This window comes from Mustela nivalis (genome assembly GCF_964662115.1).
Source record: "Mustela nivalis genome assembly, chromosome: 9".
Classification (NCBI taxonomy): domain Eukaryota; kingdom Metazoa; phylum Chordata; class Mammalia; order Carnivora; family Mustelidae; genus Mustela; species Mustela nivalis.
In genome coordinates, this window is record NC_139028.1 from 110,122,629 (window position 1) to 110,134,922 (window position 12,294).

General features: G+C 52.6%; 1 protein-coding gene and 1 long non-coding RNA gene across 2 annotated transcripts; one reads left to right on the forward strand and one right to left on the reverse strand.

Moving 5' to 3' along the window:
• Nucleotides 1-509: 509 nt before the first annotated feature.
• Nucleotides 510-8,095, forward strand: LOC309841454 (pepsin F-like; the record flags this gene model as incomplete). Its single annotated transcript, XM_082684407.1, has 9 exons — nt 510-562; nt 1,807-1,969; nt 2,627-2,744; nt 2,834-2,952; nt 4,306-4,505; nt 5,674-5,790; nt 6,622-6,766; nt 6,858-6,956; nt 7,408-8,095. The coding sequence occupies 9 exons, from the start codon at nt 510-512 to the stop codon at nt 7,558-7,560; spliced, it is 1,167 nt and encodes a 388-aa protein (XP_082540533.1). The 3' UTR covers nt 7,561-8,095.
• LOC309841455 lies at nt 3,410-6,682 on the reverse strand. The gene is made up of 3 exons (XR_014299140.1): nt 6,598-6,682; nt 6,123-6,215; nt 3,410-4,097 (listed from the first exon to the last, which is right to left on the reverse strand). It is a non-coding gene; the product is annotated as an uncharacterized lncRNA (long non-coding RNA).
• Nucleotides 8,096-12,294: the final 4,199 nt, after the last annotated feature.

Genomic DNA, 12,294 nt, shown 5'->3' on the forward strand with positions numbered 1-12,294 from the left:
CCACCACCTAAAGTCACCTGTATGCTCAGCGTCTTCGTAGTGACACTTGACCCACACCCACCTTCCTCCTAGCAATCTCCTCTCCAAACGAGGGTATCAGTGCACACCTCACGGGCCCTGGGGAGACCGCACAAGATCAGGAAAGTCAAGCATGGCACCTGGCACTTACTTTTAGCATGTTATTAGCAGCACCTTTATCTCCAAGATAGAAAGAGTCTCCCCACTCTTTGTTAGAATTTATGGTTCAGGATTGTTTTTTTGGTTTGGTTTTTTTTTTCCCCCCCCAGCCAAGCCCCAAGGAAGAGATCACAATAGAAATCTCTGTATTCTGTGAATTTTCTAAATCCCCTCCTCACAAACACTGATGGGGATAGAGATCTTATCAGAGAGGGTCATATGTCTTATCAGGTTCATTTAGCAACCCTCAGGGGCACGACTAAGGCAGATCACAGCACATATAACAAGCCACTCATGCTGGCCATTGCATGCTCAGAACCCGAGAAGAAAGCATGAGGTGGTTTGGGGTCCTCGGGCTGGTGGCCCTTTCAGAATGCTTAGTCACGTAAGTACAGGGACTGCGGTTGGCACCAGCTCTCTTTCTGGGCTCTTTCTTGCCTTCTTATTCTCCTGCCCATCCATGGTAGTGGAGAGAATATGATGATTCCCAGACTATCTTAAAGTTCAAGTTTCCATTTATTGATCAGTAGCTTACTACGGTGCACTGTGAGGTCCGGATGTCTTGAGGCAGGCCTGAAGGGTTGTACAGCTCCAGGAGTGCCAGTCATATATTATGAGCTGTGAGAAATGGCACCCCTTGGAATTGTTCAGTGTACAACCTGTGCAACTGTAGGCATGGTCCTGTCTAGGAAGCATTTCTCCTTCATTTGTCTCTAGGTCTTCTCTTTGCTCTCACTCCATTTTCATATGTATATGTCTCTTTGGATGTCTCTCTGCATGAAAAACTCTTATTTTTTCTAGTTTGAATCCTAGTTACTCTACCCTCTTAATTTCTCTAATTTATTCTCCATTGCCTCATAAACTCTCATTGCTTCATAAACTCTCTCTTCTGGTTGAGCCCTGAAAAAAAATCAACAGGGCTACAGGTAGGCCCAGTTTTGCCTCTAACAAGCAGCGTGACCATAGCCAAGTCACCGACTCTCTATAAAAAGAGGATGATGGAGGCGCCTGGGTGGCTCAGTGGGTTAAGCCGCTGCCTTCGGCTCAGGTCATGATCTCAGAGTCCTGGGATCCAGTCCTGCATCGGGCTCTCTGCTCAGCAGGGAGCCTGCTTCCCTCTCTCTCTCTCTCTGCCTGCCTCTCCATCTACTTGTGATTTCTCTCTGTCAAATAAATAAATAAAATCTTTAAAAAAAAAAAAAAGAGGATGATGATTTCCATTCTACTTTCCTCCCACAGCTTCTTTGAGAAAGATACAGTAAGACGACAGTGGCAATACTGACGACTGCCATCGTCAGGAGCCAGGTGCATGATAGCCATCATTTTGCTTAACACCCCAAACATTCTATGTGAGGGGATTATTACCATTCCACCTTTTTGCAGGTGGAGAAACTGAGGCACAGAAAGGCCACATAGCTTATGCAAGATTATGCAATGGAAACCTGTATTCAAACCTAAGTTAATTGCCATAGTTTTTCCATTGTGTTGGGTGGCCTGCCCCAATAAGATGACATCCTAAAAATGTTTGGAAAATATGCGGTAGGATTACAGCATGAGAAGTAGCAGTTACATTGTAAATGAAGATCGCCACCTCTTATTTGTTTCTCTTTCCCTGATGCCGGCTTCAAGAATCCCTCTGACAAGGGTCAAGTCCATGCGAGAAAACCTTAGGGAGAAAGACAAGCTTCGCGATTACCTTGAGAAGCATCCTTACAACCTGGCCTACAAGTTTGTGGACTCTGCAGATCTGGACCAGGAGATATATTACGAACCCATGAGGAACTACCTGGATGTAAGTGTGGCAGGACGGGGGCAGGGACAAGGGCAGGGATGGCTCTCCAGAGAGCCCCCTAGGGCTCTGGCCAAGGGCTGGAGGTCATCTGGAGGTGGGAGCAGGGATGCTAGGGCTGGGGGTCCTGCAGGGAGAGACGCTGGAAAACAGAGACGGCATCCCCAGAGGAGAAGGCACCTCAACCCTCAACTCCTGGTCTATAGTGACCAGGTTCAGCCCCAAGGAAGACTCCGGCAAAAAAGTTATTGAGCGCCTACAGTTATCATTATTGTTAACAAAACTTCCCATCTCTTCTCCAAGAATGCATAGCCCAGCCGGAGAGACTAGCAGAACATAAGCGAAGGTCAAGGAAAAGGGCCACCTGCATGGTGCTGATGTTATGTTTTGAGTTTAAAAGAAGTGGCCTGGGGTGACCCAGGAGGGCTGCCTAGAGGAGGAAGCACTCAGGCTAGGCCAAGTGGGTGGAAAGGATTTAGAGAGCTGCAGGGGACACCGAAAAGCTTTTCAAATGGAGGCACTGGCCTGAGTAGAGGCTATAAGGTAGAGTGGTTGAAAGCTGATTTCAGGAGACACGGGACACCTGAGGGAAGCAGGAACCTGGGGGTCAGGGAGGGACTAGGGCAACCTGCCTTAACCATCCCTTCCCGGCCCCTGCAGCTGGCCTACGTCGGCACCATCAGCATTGGAACGCCCCCACAGGAGTTCAAGGTCATCTTTGACACAGGCTCAACGGACTTGTGGGTGCCCTCCATCTACTGCACCAGCCCTGCCTGCTGTGAGTGCCTGCTCCCCCATCTCGGGGCCCCCCTCACCCCATCCTCTGTCCTTGGCAAGCTGACAGATGTTCACCTCCTGTGTCTGCAGCTAATCACAATGTCTTCAACCCTCTGCTGTCCTCCACGTTCCGGGCCTTGGGACGGCCCATCCACCTCCAGTACGGCACTGGGATGATGTCAGGATTTCTTGCTTATGACAACGTTCAGGTAACGTGGAAACCAGAGGCTGAGGAAGGCTGGCCTGGGGAACAATGAGGGCTAATAGGACCAAATGTAGGGTCAGGTGGGAGCACCTGTCTTTCCCAAAGTCCCCCAGCAGCTGGCTGCCTGCCCTGGGGCGCTGGGTCCCTAGGGAGATAGTGCCTCCCCCGACACATGGAATCCTAGAATAGTAACCCAGAGAGTGGGTCATCATGCAGGCACCGCTTGGAGGGCGTGATTTGCAGCTCCTTTCCCCATGGTTAGCTCAAGGCTGATTTTCCTGGAAACACGGAGAGGTGCAGGAAAACTGCCCACTTTTTTTTTTTTTTTTAAGATTTTATTACTTATTTGACACAGAGAGAAAGAGCACAAGCAGGGAGAGCAGGAGGCAGAGGGAGAGGAAGGGCTCCTTGCTGAGCAGGGAGCCCAAGGTGGGGCTCCAACCCAGTACCCTGGGATCAGGACCCGAGCTGAAGGCAGACACCCAACTAACTGAGCCACCCACACGCCCCAATGGCCCACTTTTATATTCTCAGACTGTGGCAGGCACGGTGCTGGGTGCTTTCATTGCCAGAACTTGTTTGATCCTGCACCAAACCGACGAGGCAGGCACTGTCATCATGTGGATGGGCAAACCGAGGGACAGGGTCCCAAGGTCATGCACCTGCTAAGTGGCAGAGCGGGGGTGTGAAGCAGGACTCACACAGATGGAGGATGTTTTGGGGGAACAAGAAGAGCTGATGTGGGGTCTCTGGGTGTAGATGGGGGCTCCAGGCACTCAGGCAAAGAAGCAGGGACCACAGAAGGTGGGGGGCTTACAAAATGGATCCTGACCCTTGGGGGCCTCTGAGACTCTAATAAAAGCTATAAGCTGCCTCCCCTAAAGTGCATGTACACACACACACACACACACACACACACACACACACACCAGCGTATTTCCCAGGCCGAATTTTCATAAGCACTCTGCCGGCACGTGGTACAATAGGCTTCTCCTCTTGGGCAGATGAAGAATCCACATGAATTGCAATGGATTCACTCCACTTCTGTCATCAGACCACAGTCATGCCCAAAAGGAGACTATCCTCCTCTCTGTTCCTTGTGTCCTCAAGCAGAAACAATTTGGTCCCACTCTGAGTCTGTTTCCCCACCTGTAAGAGAGAGCCGATGTCAGCAGGAGGAGCAGGTGTGGGTTAAAATCCAGGGGTCCCAGCACGCAGAACCTGTGTCTCTGTTCTGGCTTGTCATAGCCAGCTGAGGTCCCCGAGGGCCTCCGTTCTTCTCCCTGCTATTAGTGGCATCTCCTAGCCCAACCCCGCTTTCCAAACCTTTCCCTGGTGACACCATCTTCTCCCACAGTTCGGGGGCCTCGTTGATGAATCTCAGGCATTTGGCCTGAGCCTGAGGGAACCCGGCAAGTTCATGGAATATGCAGTCTTTGACGGCATCCTGGGCCTGGGCTACCCCAGCCTTGGCCTCCAAGGGATCACCCCCGTCTTCGACAACCTGTGGAAACAAGGTCTCATTTCTGAGGAGCTCTTCGCCTTCTACTTGAGCAAGTAAGTCTGGGTGGGATGAGTTCTTTGTCCAAATCAGCCGTAAGATGCTTCCAGTCACATGAAAAATTGGAAACTACTTGATCTTGAAGTTTCTGGAGAGATAGCCTCATCTAGCAGGGAGCAAACTATGGCGGTGGGGGGGGAGGGGCCTCTGGCCTGCCCCCTGTTTTTGTAAATAAAGTTTTATTGAGAGGTAACCGCACTCATTCATTTCCATCTGGTCTGTGGCTGTTTCCATCTCGTCCACAACGGCGGCATGAAACAGTCACAAGAGCTATCCTCTGGCAGCAAAGCCTAAAATCATGGCGATCTGGCCCTTCACAAGTAAACTCTGCTGATCCCTGCAATCTAAGTCCCTCATTTGACCAATGGGGGAAACAAGGCTCAGAGGGGAGATTTGCACAAGACTGCCCAGGAAGGAGACTATCCACGGGCTGTAGCAAAGGCCTCTCTGGGCCGAGGCCTCTGGAATGGGAGAGAGCCAGGCTACGGAGCAGTCCCAGGCAGAGGGAAAAACCTGTGCCATGGTCAGAAGGAGCACCTAAGGCCCAGCGAGGGAGCCAGTGGGGCTGGAGCACTGGGGAGGAGGGAGTGGAAATGGAGCCTGGCAGGGAGACAGGGGCAAGGTTCCCCTGAGGTTCTGCACCCACCCCCCACACTAACATCTTAGCACGCTCCCAAGAGCTGCTACATAATTTGCAGGAACCGTGCAAAATGAAAATAGGAGGCCCCTTGTTTTACAAGTATTAGGAATTTCAAAGAAGGGACAGCAGAGAGGTGGGGCTGTGCAGCCCGCACCCTGTGTGAGCCTAGACACTCGGCTTTGCTGAAAGAGGACAGGCCAGACCTCTCTGGCTGACGCAGCCCCTGACCACAGAGCCAAGTGTTCTGATCGCCGAAGGGGACTGGCAGAGGGGGTGGTCAGAGCCAGCCCAGGTTCGGACTCAGCTTGACCCTCTACTAGCCAGACCTCCGCCCCGCCGTGCCGCAACCTTCCTGTCTGTAGAATAGACAGCAGAGGAGAGCCTACCCTATGAGGCTTGGTGACGTGTGAGCCATGAGAAGCTCCCCCTTGGACGGTGCCTGGTGTGTTGCTAAGCTTGAAAAAAGCTACCACCCCCCAGTTATTCTCCCCTCACAATGAGCCCTTTCCCACTGCCCCCCTCAGAAACGAGGAAGAGGGCAGCATGGTGATGTTCGGTGGTGTGAACCACTCCTACTACAGTGGAGACCTCAACTGGGTGCCCGTCTCCAGACCCCTCTACTGGCAGTTAACCATGGACAGGTAAGCCTGCCCTCTGAGGGCAGCCCCAGGTCATGCCCGCACACATGCACACAGAAACACACACACACACACATACATCACCCACAGGTTCTGATAGCCCTGCGCCTACTGACAAGTTCCAGATACCAGCAGACAAAAGCTTAAAATGCCCTTTGGAAGCTTCCATTGCCCGAGTCCTGCCCCTGGCATCTGCGCTGGGAGCTGGTGGAGAGCAGCCGGTGGCCCCCTTCCTGTCATTCTGAGCACCTGCTCAGAGAACCTCCATCCTCACTGCGTGGGCCCCATAACGAGCCAGACACCAGAGAGGGGTCTCTCATCCCTCCCTCACTTACTGGTTCATTCATTCATTCAACAAAAATATGTCGAGAGGTGTTAAGGACAGAAACTGCTCCTACAGCGCTTGCCATCTAGCAGGGCAGATGTACCTGAAACAAGTCAGACAAACAGTGAATTACTATTTTGATACATGCCAGAAATGAGTAAAAGTATGCCGAGGTGACTGAGAAAGGAGGCTGACTGAGTCTGGGGGAAAGGCTTCCCTAAAAAAGTGACAGTGAAGCTGGAACCTGGAAGAAGAGGAGAAATTAGCCAGACAAAGGGAGTGAGGATGGTTCTAGAAAGGGGTACCAGCATATGCAAAGGCCCTGAGGCACAAGAGAGCTTGGGACATTCAAGAACTGAAGGAAGTCCAAGGTCAGTATGATCAGAGCAAAGGGAAACAGCTGGCAAGCATGTGCTGAAGGACTGTTCTGGAGATAGCCAGGGAGAGTGCAGTAGTGACAGGAGCCCCCAGTGTGATCCTGATACCTAATTTATCCCCCTGTCTCTCAGCATCTCCATGAACGGGAAGGTTATTGCTTGTGATGGTGGCTGTGAGGCCATTCTTGACACCGGAACCTCGTTGCTGATCGGCCCACCTGACGTGGTCTTCAACATCCAGAAGATCATTGATGCCGAGCAGTCCTACAGTGGCGAGGTGATGGGTCATGCCACAGGGACACTCTGGGGCTCTCCAGATATGGAAGAATTGGCTGGGCCAAACTTCTCTCTCCCTCTTTCTCTGACAGTACATGATTAACTGTACCGCCATCAACACTCTGCCTGACATTGTCTTCACCATCAACGGCGTCGACTACCCAGTGCCAGCCAGTGCCTATATCCGGGAGGTAAGGACACAACCCTGGGGTCTGGTCCTCAAATCTGGGACTTGCAGGAATGTGGCACAGCAGCAGGGGGGAAGACGCCCCCCTGGAGGCCAAGCCACACCATTGCAGATGCTGCTGGGTGGCCACGAAGGGCCTCCCTGAGGCTGGGAAGGCTGCTTAGAGAGGGGCTGAGCACAGTCTTAGGGAGCAGGTCAGGGGGAGGAGAGAAGGAATGGCATTCTCCGCAGAGGGGAACAGCCCAGCCTGAGTCACAGGAAAGACACAGCGGAGAGTGAAGGGAGCCGCAGGCAGTTCTGGTTCCTGGCTGCCCCCGGCCGCCCCGCACTTCTGCAGCTGCTGAGACAGCCACGTGGCTCCCGGAAAGGAGGGCGATGGAGCGGAGAAGGGCTGGCGCTGAAGGCGGGCAGCAGGTGAGGGCTCGGGCTGACTGGTGACTTTCCGTCTCCTCCAGGATCACCAGGGCACCTGCTACAGCAACTTTGATGAAGGCACAGGCGGCCTCTTGCTCTCGGACTCCTGGATTCTGGGTGATGTCTTCCTGAGGCTGTATTTTGCCGTCTTCGATCGCGCCAACAACACGATTGGCTTGGCTCCGGCCGTGTAAATGCAGGCGCTGCTTCAGGACGCAGCCACGCCCGCCCCGCACACGCGCGCGTGTGTGCACACACACACGCACTCACTCGGGGCATTCCTGCCCCAGGGCCAGCCGGAGCTCCGTCTGGGGCTCTGCAAAGCCCGCTCTCAGAAGAGAATAAAAGACCTCATTTTCCATAGTGCTGACGTGAACGAGCGCCTCTCTTTGGATCGGGGTGGGGGTTGCATCGGAATCGGGCACGACTCCAAAATCTAGCGGGGACCGCCCGTGAGGGGAGCCCAGCGCCAGCTGGGGGAGCTACCGGAAGGCTCCTGGGGACCCAGGATGCAAGAGCCAGAGCAGGTCCACAGGGCTCGGTGACCCAGGAAATCAAAACCATCTGCTCATTCTTTCTCTCCCTTCCTCTTTCCCTTCTGTCATCTTTGATCCTCTTCGCCCTGAGTTTCTTTCCTCAGTCTTCTAGGAGCGGTGAAAGACCTCACTCCTGCCCGCCTCGGGGCTTTCTAGCCTTAAGGGATGCAAAGCCAAAGGAAGAAACCCTGGAGGGCAGCTTAGTATCAGGGAAGGCTCTGATTGGTCCAACTCGGGTCATGTGTCCAGCCCTCGCCCAGCCCTTGAGGGCTGGACCTGGGGTACTCTGATTGGCTCTTCTTGGTCATGTGGCCTCACCGGGGCTGTGGGCGTGATTGACAGTTTCTGACCCAACCACCGGGCCGTGTGAGCTGAGGAGGGATAGTCCCTAAAAGAAGGGGCAGACGTGTGTTGTAGATGGATGGGCAAGTTCGTGACTACGTCCCCAGCAGCCACCACCTCCACGTTTAGAGGCATGGTAAAGGATCCTAAAAATAGATTCTATTCTGCTGACCGCAAAAGGCCGGCTGGCCGTGGCCTTGCGCTGCAGAGGGTCTCTGAGTGACGCCCTTCAAATTCGGATGGTTCCACTCTGCCCCCCCCCCCCATGCAAGGCAGGCAGAGGACTCCTGCCACCAACTCGCTGCCACCCACACCCACGGTGTCCTTTCCAGTCCTGCTTCCCAAGGCCTGGACCCACGTGGACGCCTGAGCCCTCCCCACCCCTCGGAAGCCCAGCAGGGCCCTTCCCTTGCCTTCTGAGACTGTCCTGGGGAGACTTGACTCCATGGCAAAGGGGACCCGGGGTGCACAGAGCCTTCAGCCTCCCCGAGCAGGCCAGCCTGAGCCTCCTCCAGGCACACGGCCATCACACCATTTGGTGTGAGCTGCCATGGTCTGGGAAGTTCGGGGTGAAGGCATCACTTCCTACCACCTGGAGACCTCAGGTGGAGGCGCAGGATGGGGACAGCAGGAGTCCTTAGGCAGAGGGAGGGAGGGAGGCCCAGACTGAGGAAGGCATCAAAGGTAGAAAACAACACCCTGTCCCAGCCCTTCGTGCTGCCATTATTCCAGTGGGACAGACATCAGTGACAGTGATGTTTCTTCCTCCTGCATCCTTTCCTTTGCCACACATTTACTGAGCACCTACTATGTGCCAGGCCCTGTCGGGGACCCCTGGATAGAAGGCCAAGGTAGAGACAAATGAGAACGCCCACCCATGAGGGCCAGTGGGGGAACAATAGAAGTGGTAGTAGGAGGCTGGAGGACTGATGGGCTTTCTCTCGCGGAGCCAGGATAAGGGTTGTGGGGGTTGGCATTGACCTCAGTCTTGCCGCCCGAGCCAGAAACAGTCCCAAGCCCTGCAATGACCACCCGTAGGAGATCCGCTGTGTGTCCAGTTACAGCTCAGCCTCTTCGGAAGGGCAGAGGGATATGATCACGTGCAGGGAAGCCAAAAGAGGACTAGATGCCGAGCGGATGGAGGGTAAGTCCAGAATCGATCATGTTTTCAAACAATAAAAATCTAAAATTTAATGAAGACTCCGTGGTATACAGTTTGTAACCTCATTTTCCAAGTGGGTCTTCATGGAATCATTGGCCACTTCTCTCTTGGTCAGAAGCCACCCATAAGAGCAAAAATAATAGGTCCAGTTAATTGCCTGTGCTCACTGTCACCCCGTGAGTCCCTGCGAGGCAGGAAATGTCACCCTGAAAATTGTACAGATGAGGAGGATGTCCGAGCTCCTGGCTCCAGCTCCCAGGGACAGACACATACGAGGCCTCAGGAAAGACACGTTGAATAAAGGAATAGATGAATCAGGTAGTGTTCCCACTAGCCCATGCTGCTGCATCCACAGCGGGAGACGTGTGGCATCAGCGTGGCTTACTGCCATTACTTCAACCATAAAAGGCGGGGCTTTGCTCCGCTGGATGAGTCCAAGCTCAAAGCTGGAGCTGGTGCCTTTTAATGAACCGAACGTTCGTCGGTGCTCTGTATGTGTAGCCTGTGCCACCAACATGGGCATAAATTCTGATCTTCAAAGTGAAAATCCCCTCTTCTCCCCACTCCCCCCCCCCACCGGCGGCCTCCACTTTGATCCTTTACCAACTGCATCCGCCCCCCAAGGGACTTACAGAGCCTTTGGTGAGAGAGGATGGAGAGAAAAAGGACAAAGATTGCCCTTGAACACTTCTTGTAAGAATATAAATTGGTACCATCTTTTTAGAGATGATTTGTCCTTAAAATAAAAGGGGTGGGGGGTAGCTAAGCGTTATTGTATGAAAGAGAAAGGCTTCCGACAGAGAAAAGACGATGGGTTTGCTGGAACAAATAAATCCAGTCCCTTGGAAAATCCATCCCGGAACAGACTGTGACGTGCTGACACCTAGTGGCCAAAGTGGATATTGCACACGCACGCTTCCAGGTCACTGTCGGACCTGTCTGTGCAGGTCCCTCTACTTACTTGAGTGGCTCTTTGGCAACGTGAAACCATTATCACATCCACTCTCTCACCTTTAGAACTGCTAATCCCTGTTCATACTTAGACAATATATTCCAGATTTTACATATATAAGTGTATTTTTATTTTTATTTATATATTACTAAAAATTATGTATTAGCTATGCATATTTTCCCAGGGAAGCTATACTAATAAAAGTTGGAAACTGACGTATAAAGAAACATGTACCCACGGGATGCCTGGGTGGCTCAGTCGTTAAGCGTCTGCCTTCACCTCAGGTCATGATCCCGGGGTCCTGATCTGAAGTCCCGCATCCGGCTCCCAGCTCAGCAGGAAAGCCTGCTTCTCCCTCTCCCACTCCCCCTGCTTGTGTTCCCTCTCTCGGTGTCTCTCTCTCTCTTTCTGCGTCAAATAAAAAACTAAAATCCTAAGAAAGAAAAAGAAAAAAGAAAGAAGCATGCAGCCAGAATCATGGGTCCCTCCTCCCTTACCATGTTCAGGTGTGTACCCCACCTCCTGGCGGGGCAGGGTTGGGGGCGCTTCACTGGCACCTGTCTCTACAGTGTCAACTCTGGCTGACACTCCCTGTCCCCTTCCTTGTCCTCGCTTCCCTCCAATATCACCATGTGACACGCAATATAACGTATGTATTTCTCTGTCATCTTCCCTGGAGTGGAATTTTGTGAGGGAGGCATTTGGGTCTATCTTGTTCCTTGATAGATCCCCGGTTCCTAAGTTAGGGCTCGGGACATGCGAGATGCTCCATGTATATTCTGGGATAAATGTTAAAAACGTGAAAGAAGACCACATCGTCAGGTGTAGTGGGTTAGGCCGCTGCCTTCGGCTCAGGTCGTGATCGCAGGGTCCTGAGATCGAGTCCCGCATCAGGCTTGCTGCTCAGCAGGGAGTCTGCTCCCCCACACACACACTCTCTCTGCCTGCCTCCCTGCCTACTTGTGATCTCTCTCTGTGTCAACTAAATAAATAAAATGTTTTTAAAAAAATAAAAGAAAACCACATCATTGATTCACGCGGAGTACAACTGTGCAGAACCAGGAAGTGGGCACGTTGCCAACTGTTACCAGTTGGCTGGGGCTGCCATGACGAATAGCGTGGGCTGGGGGTGGGGAGGACTCACACAACAGAAATTCATTTTCTCACAGTCTTAGAGGCTGGAAGTCTGAGGTTAAGGTGGCAGCAGTGTTGTTTCTTCCCAAGCCTCTCTGCTTGGCTTGTAGGTGGCCACCTTCTTCTGGTATCTTCCCATGGTCTTCCCCCTGTGTGTGTCTGGGTCTTAATCTCCTCTTTTTTATTTTTTAAGATTGATTGATTTATTTGAGAGAGACAGAGAGCATGAGCAGGGTGAGGGGCAGAGGGAGAGAAAGAGAGGATCCCACACAGATTCCCCTCTGAATGCAGTACCCCACAATGGGCTCGACCTCACGACCCATGCGATCATGATCTGAGCTGAAATCAAGAGTCGGACGCTACACGGACTGAGCCACGCAGGTGCCCCTAATCTCCTCTTCTTATAAGGACACAGTCAGATCAGATGAAGGCCACCCATATGTCCTGATTTCACCTTTTTTTAAAGGATTTTATTTATTTACTTGACAGAGAGATCACAAGTAGGCAGAGAGGCAGGCAGGGGGGGGGGGGGGAAGCAGGCTCCCTGTTGAGCAGAGTGCTCAAGGTGGGGCTCAATCCCAGGACCCTGAGATCATGACCTGAGCCAAGGGCAGAGACTTAACCAACTGACCCACTGAGGTGCCCCAGTCCTGATTTCATCTAAATCACTTATTTAAGTACTCTGACTCCAAATACAGTCACATTCAACAATTCTGGGGACGAGGACTTCAAACACATGAAAACACTGGGGGAGGGGGAAATCATTCGGCCCACTACACAGATAAACACAAAAGCTGCTGGG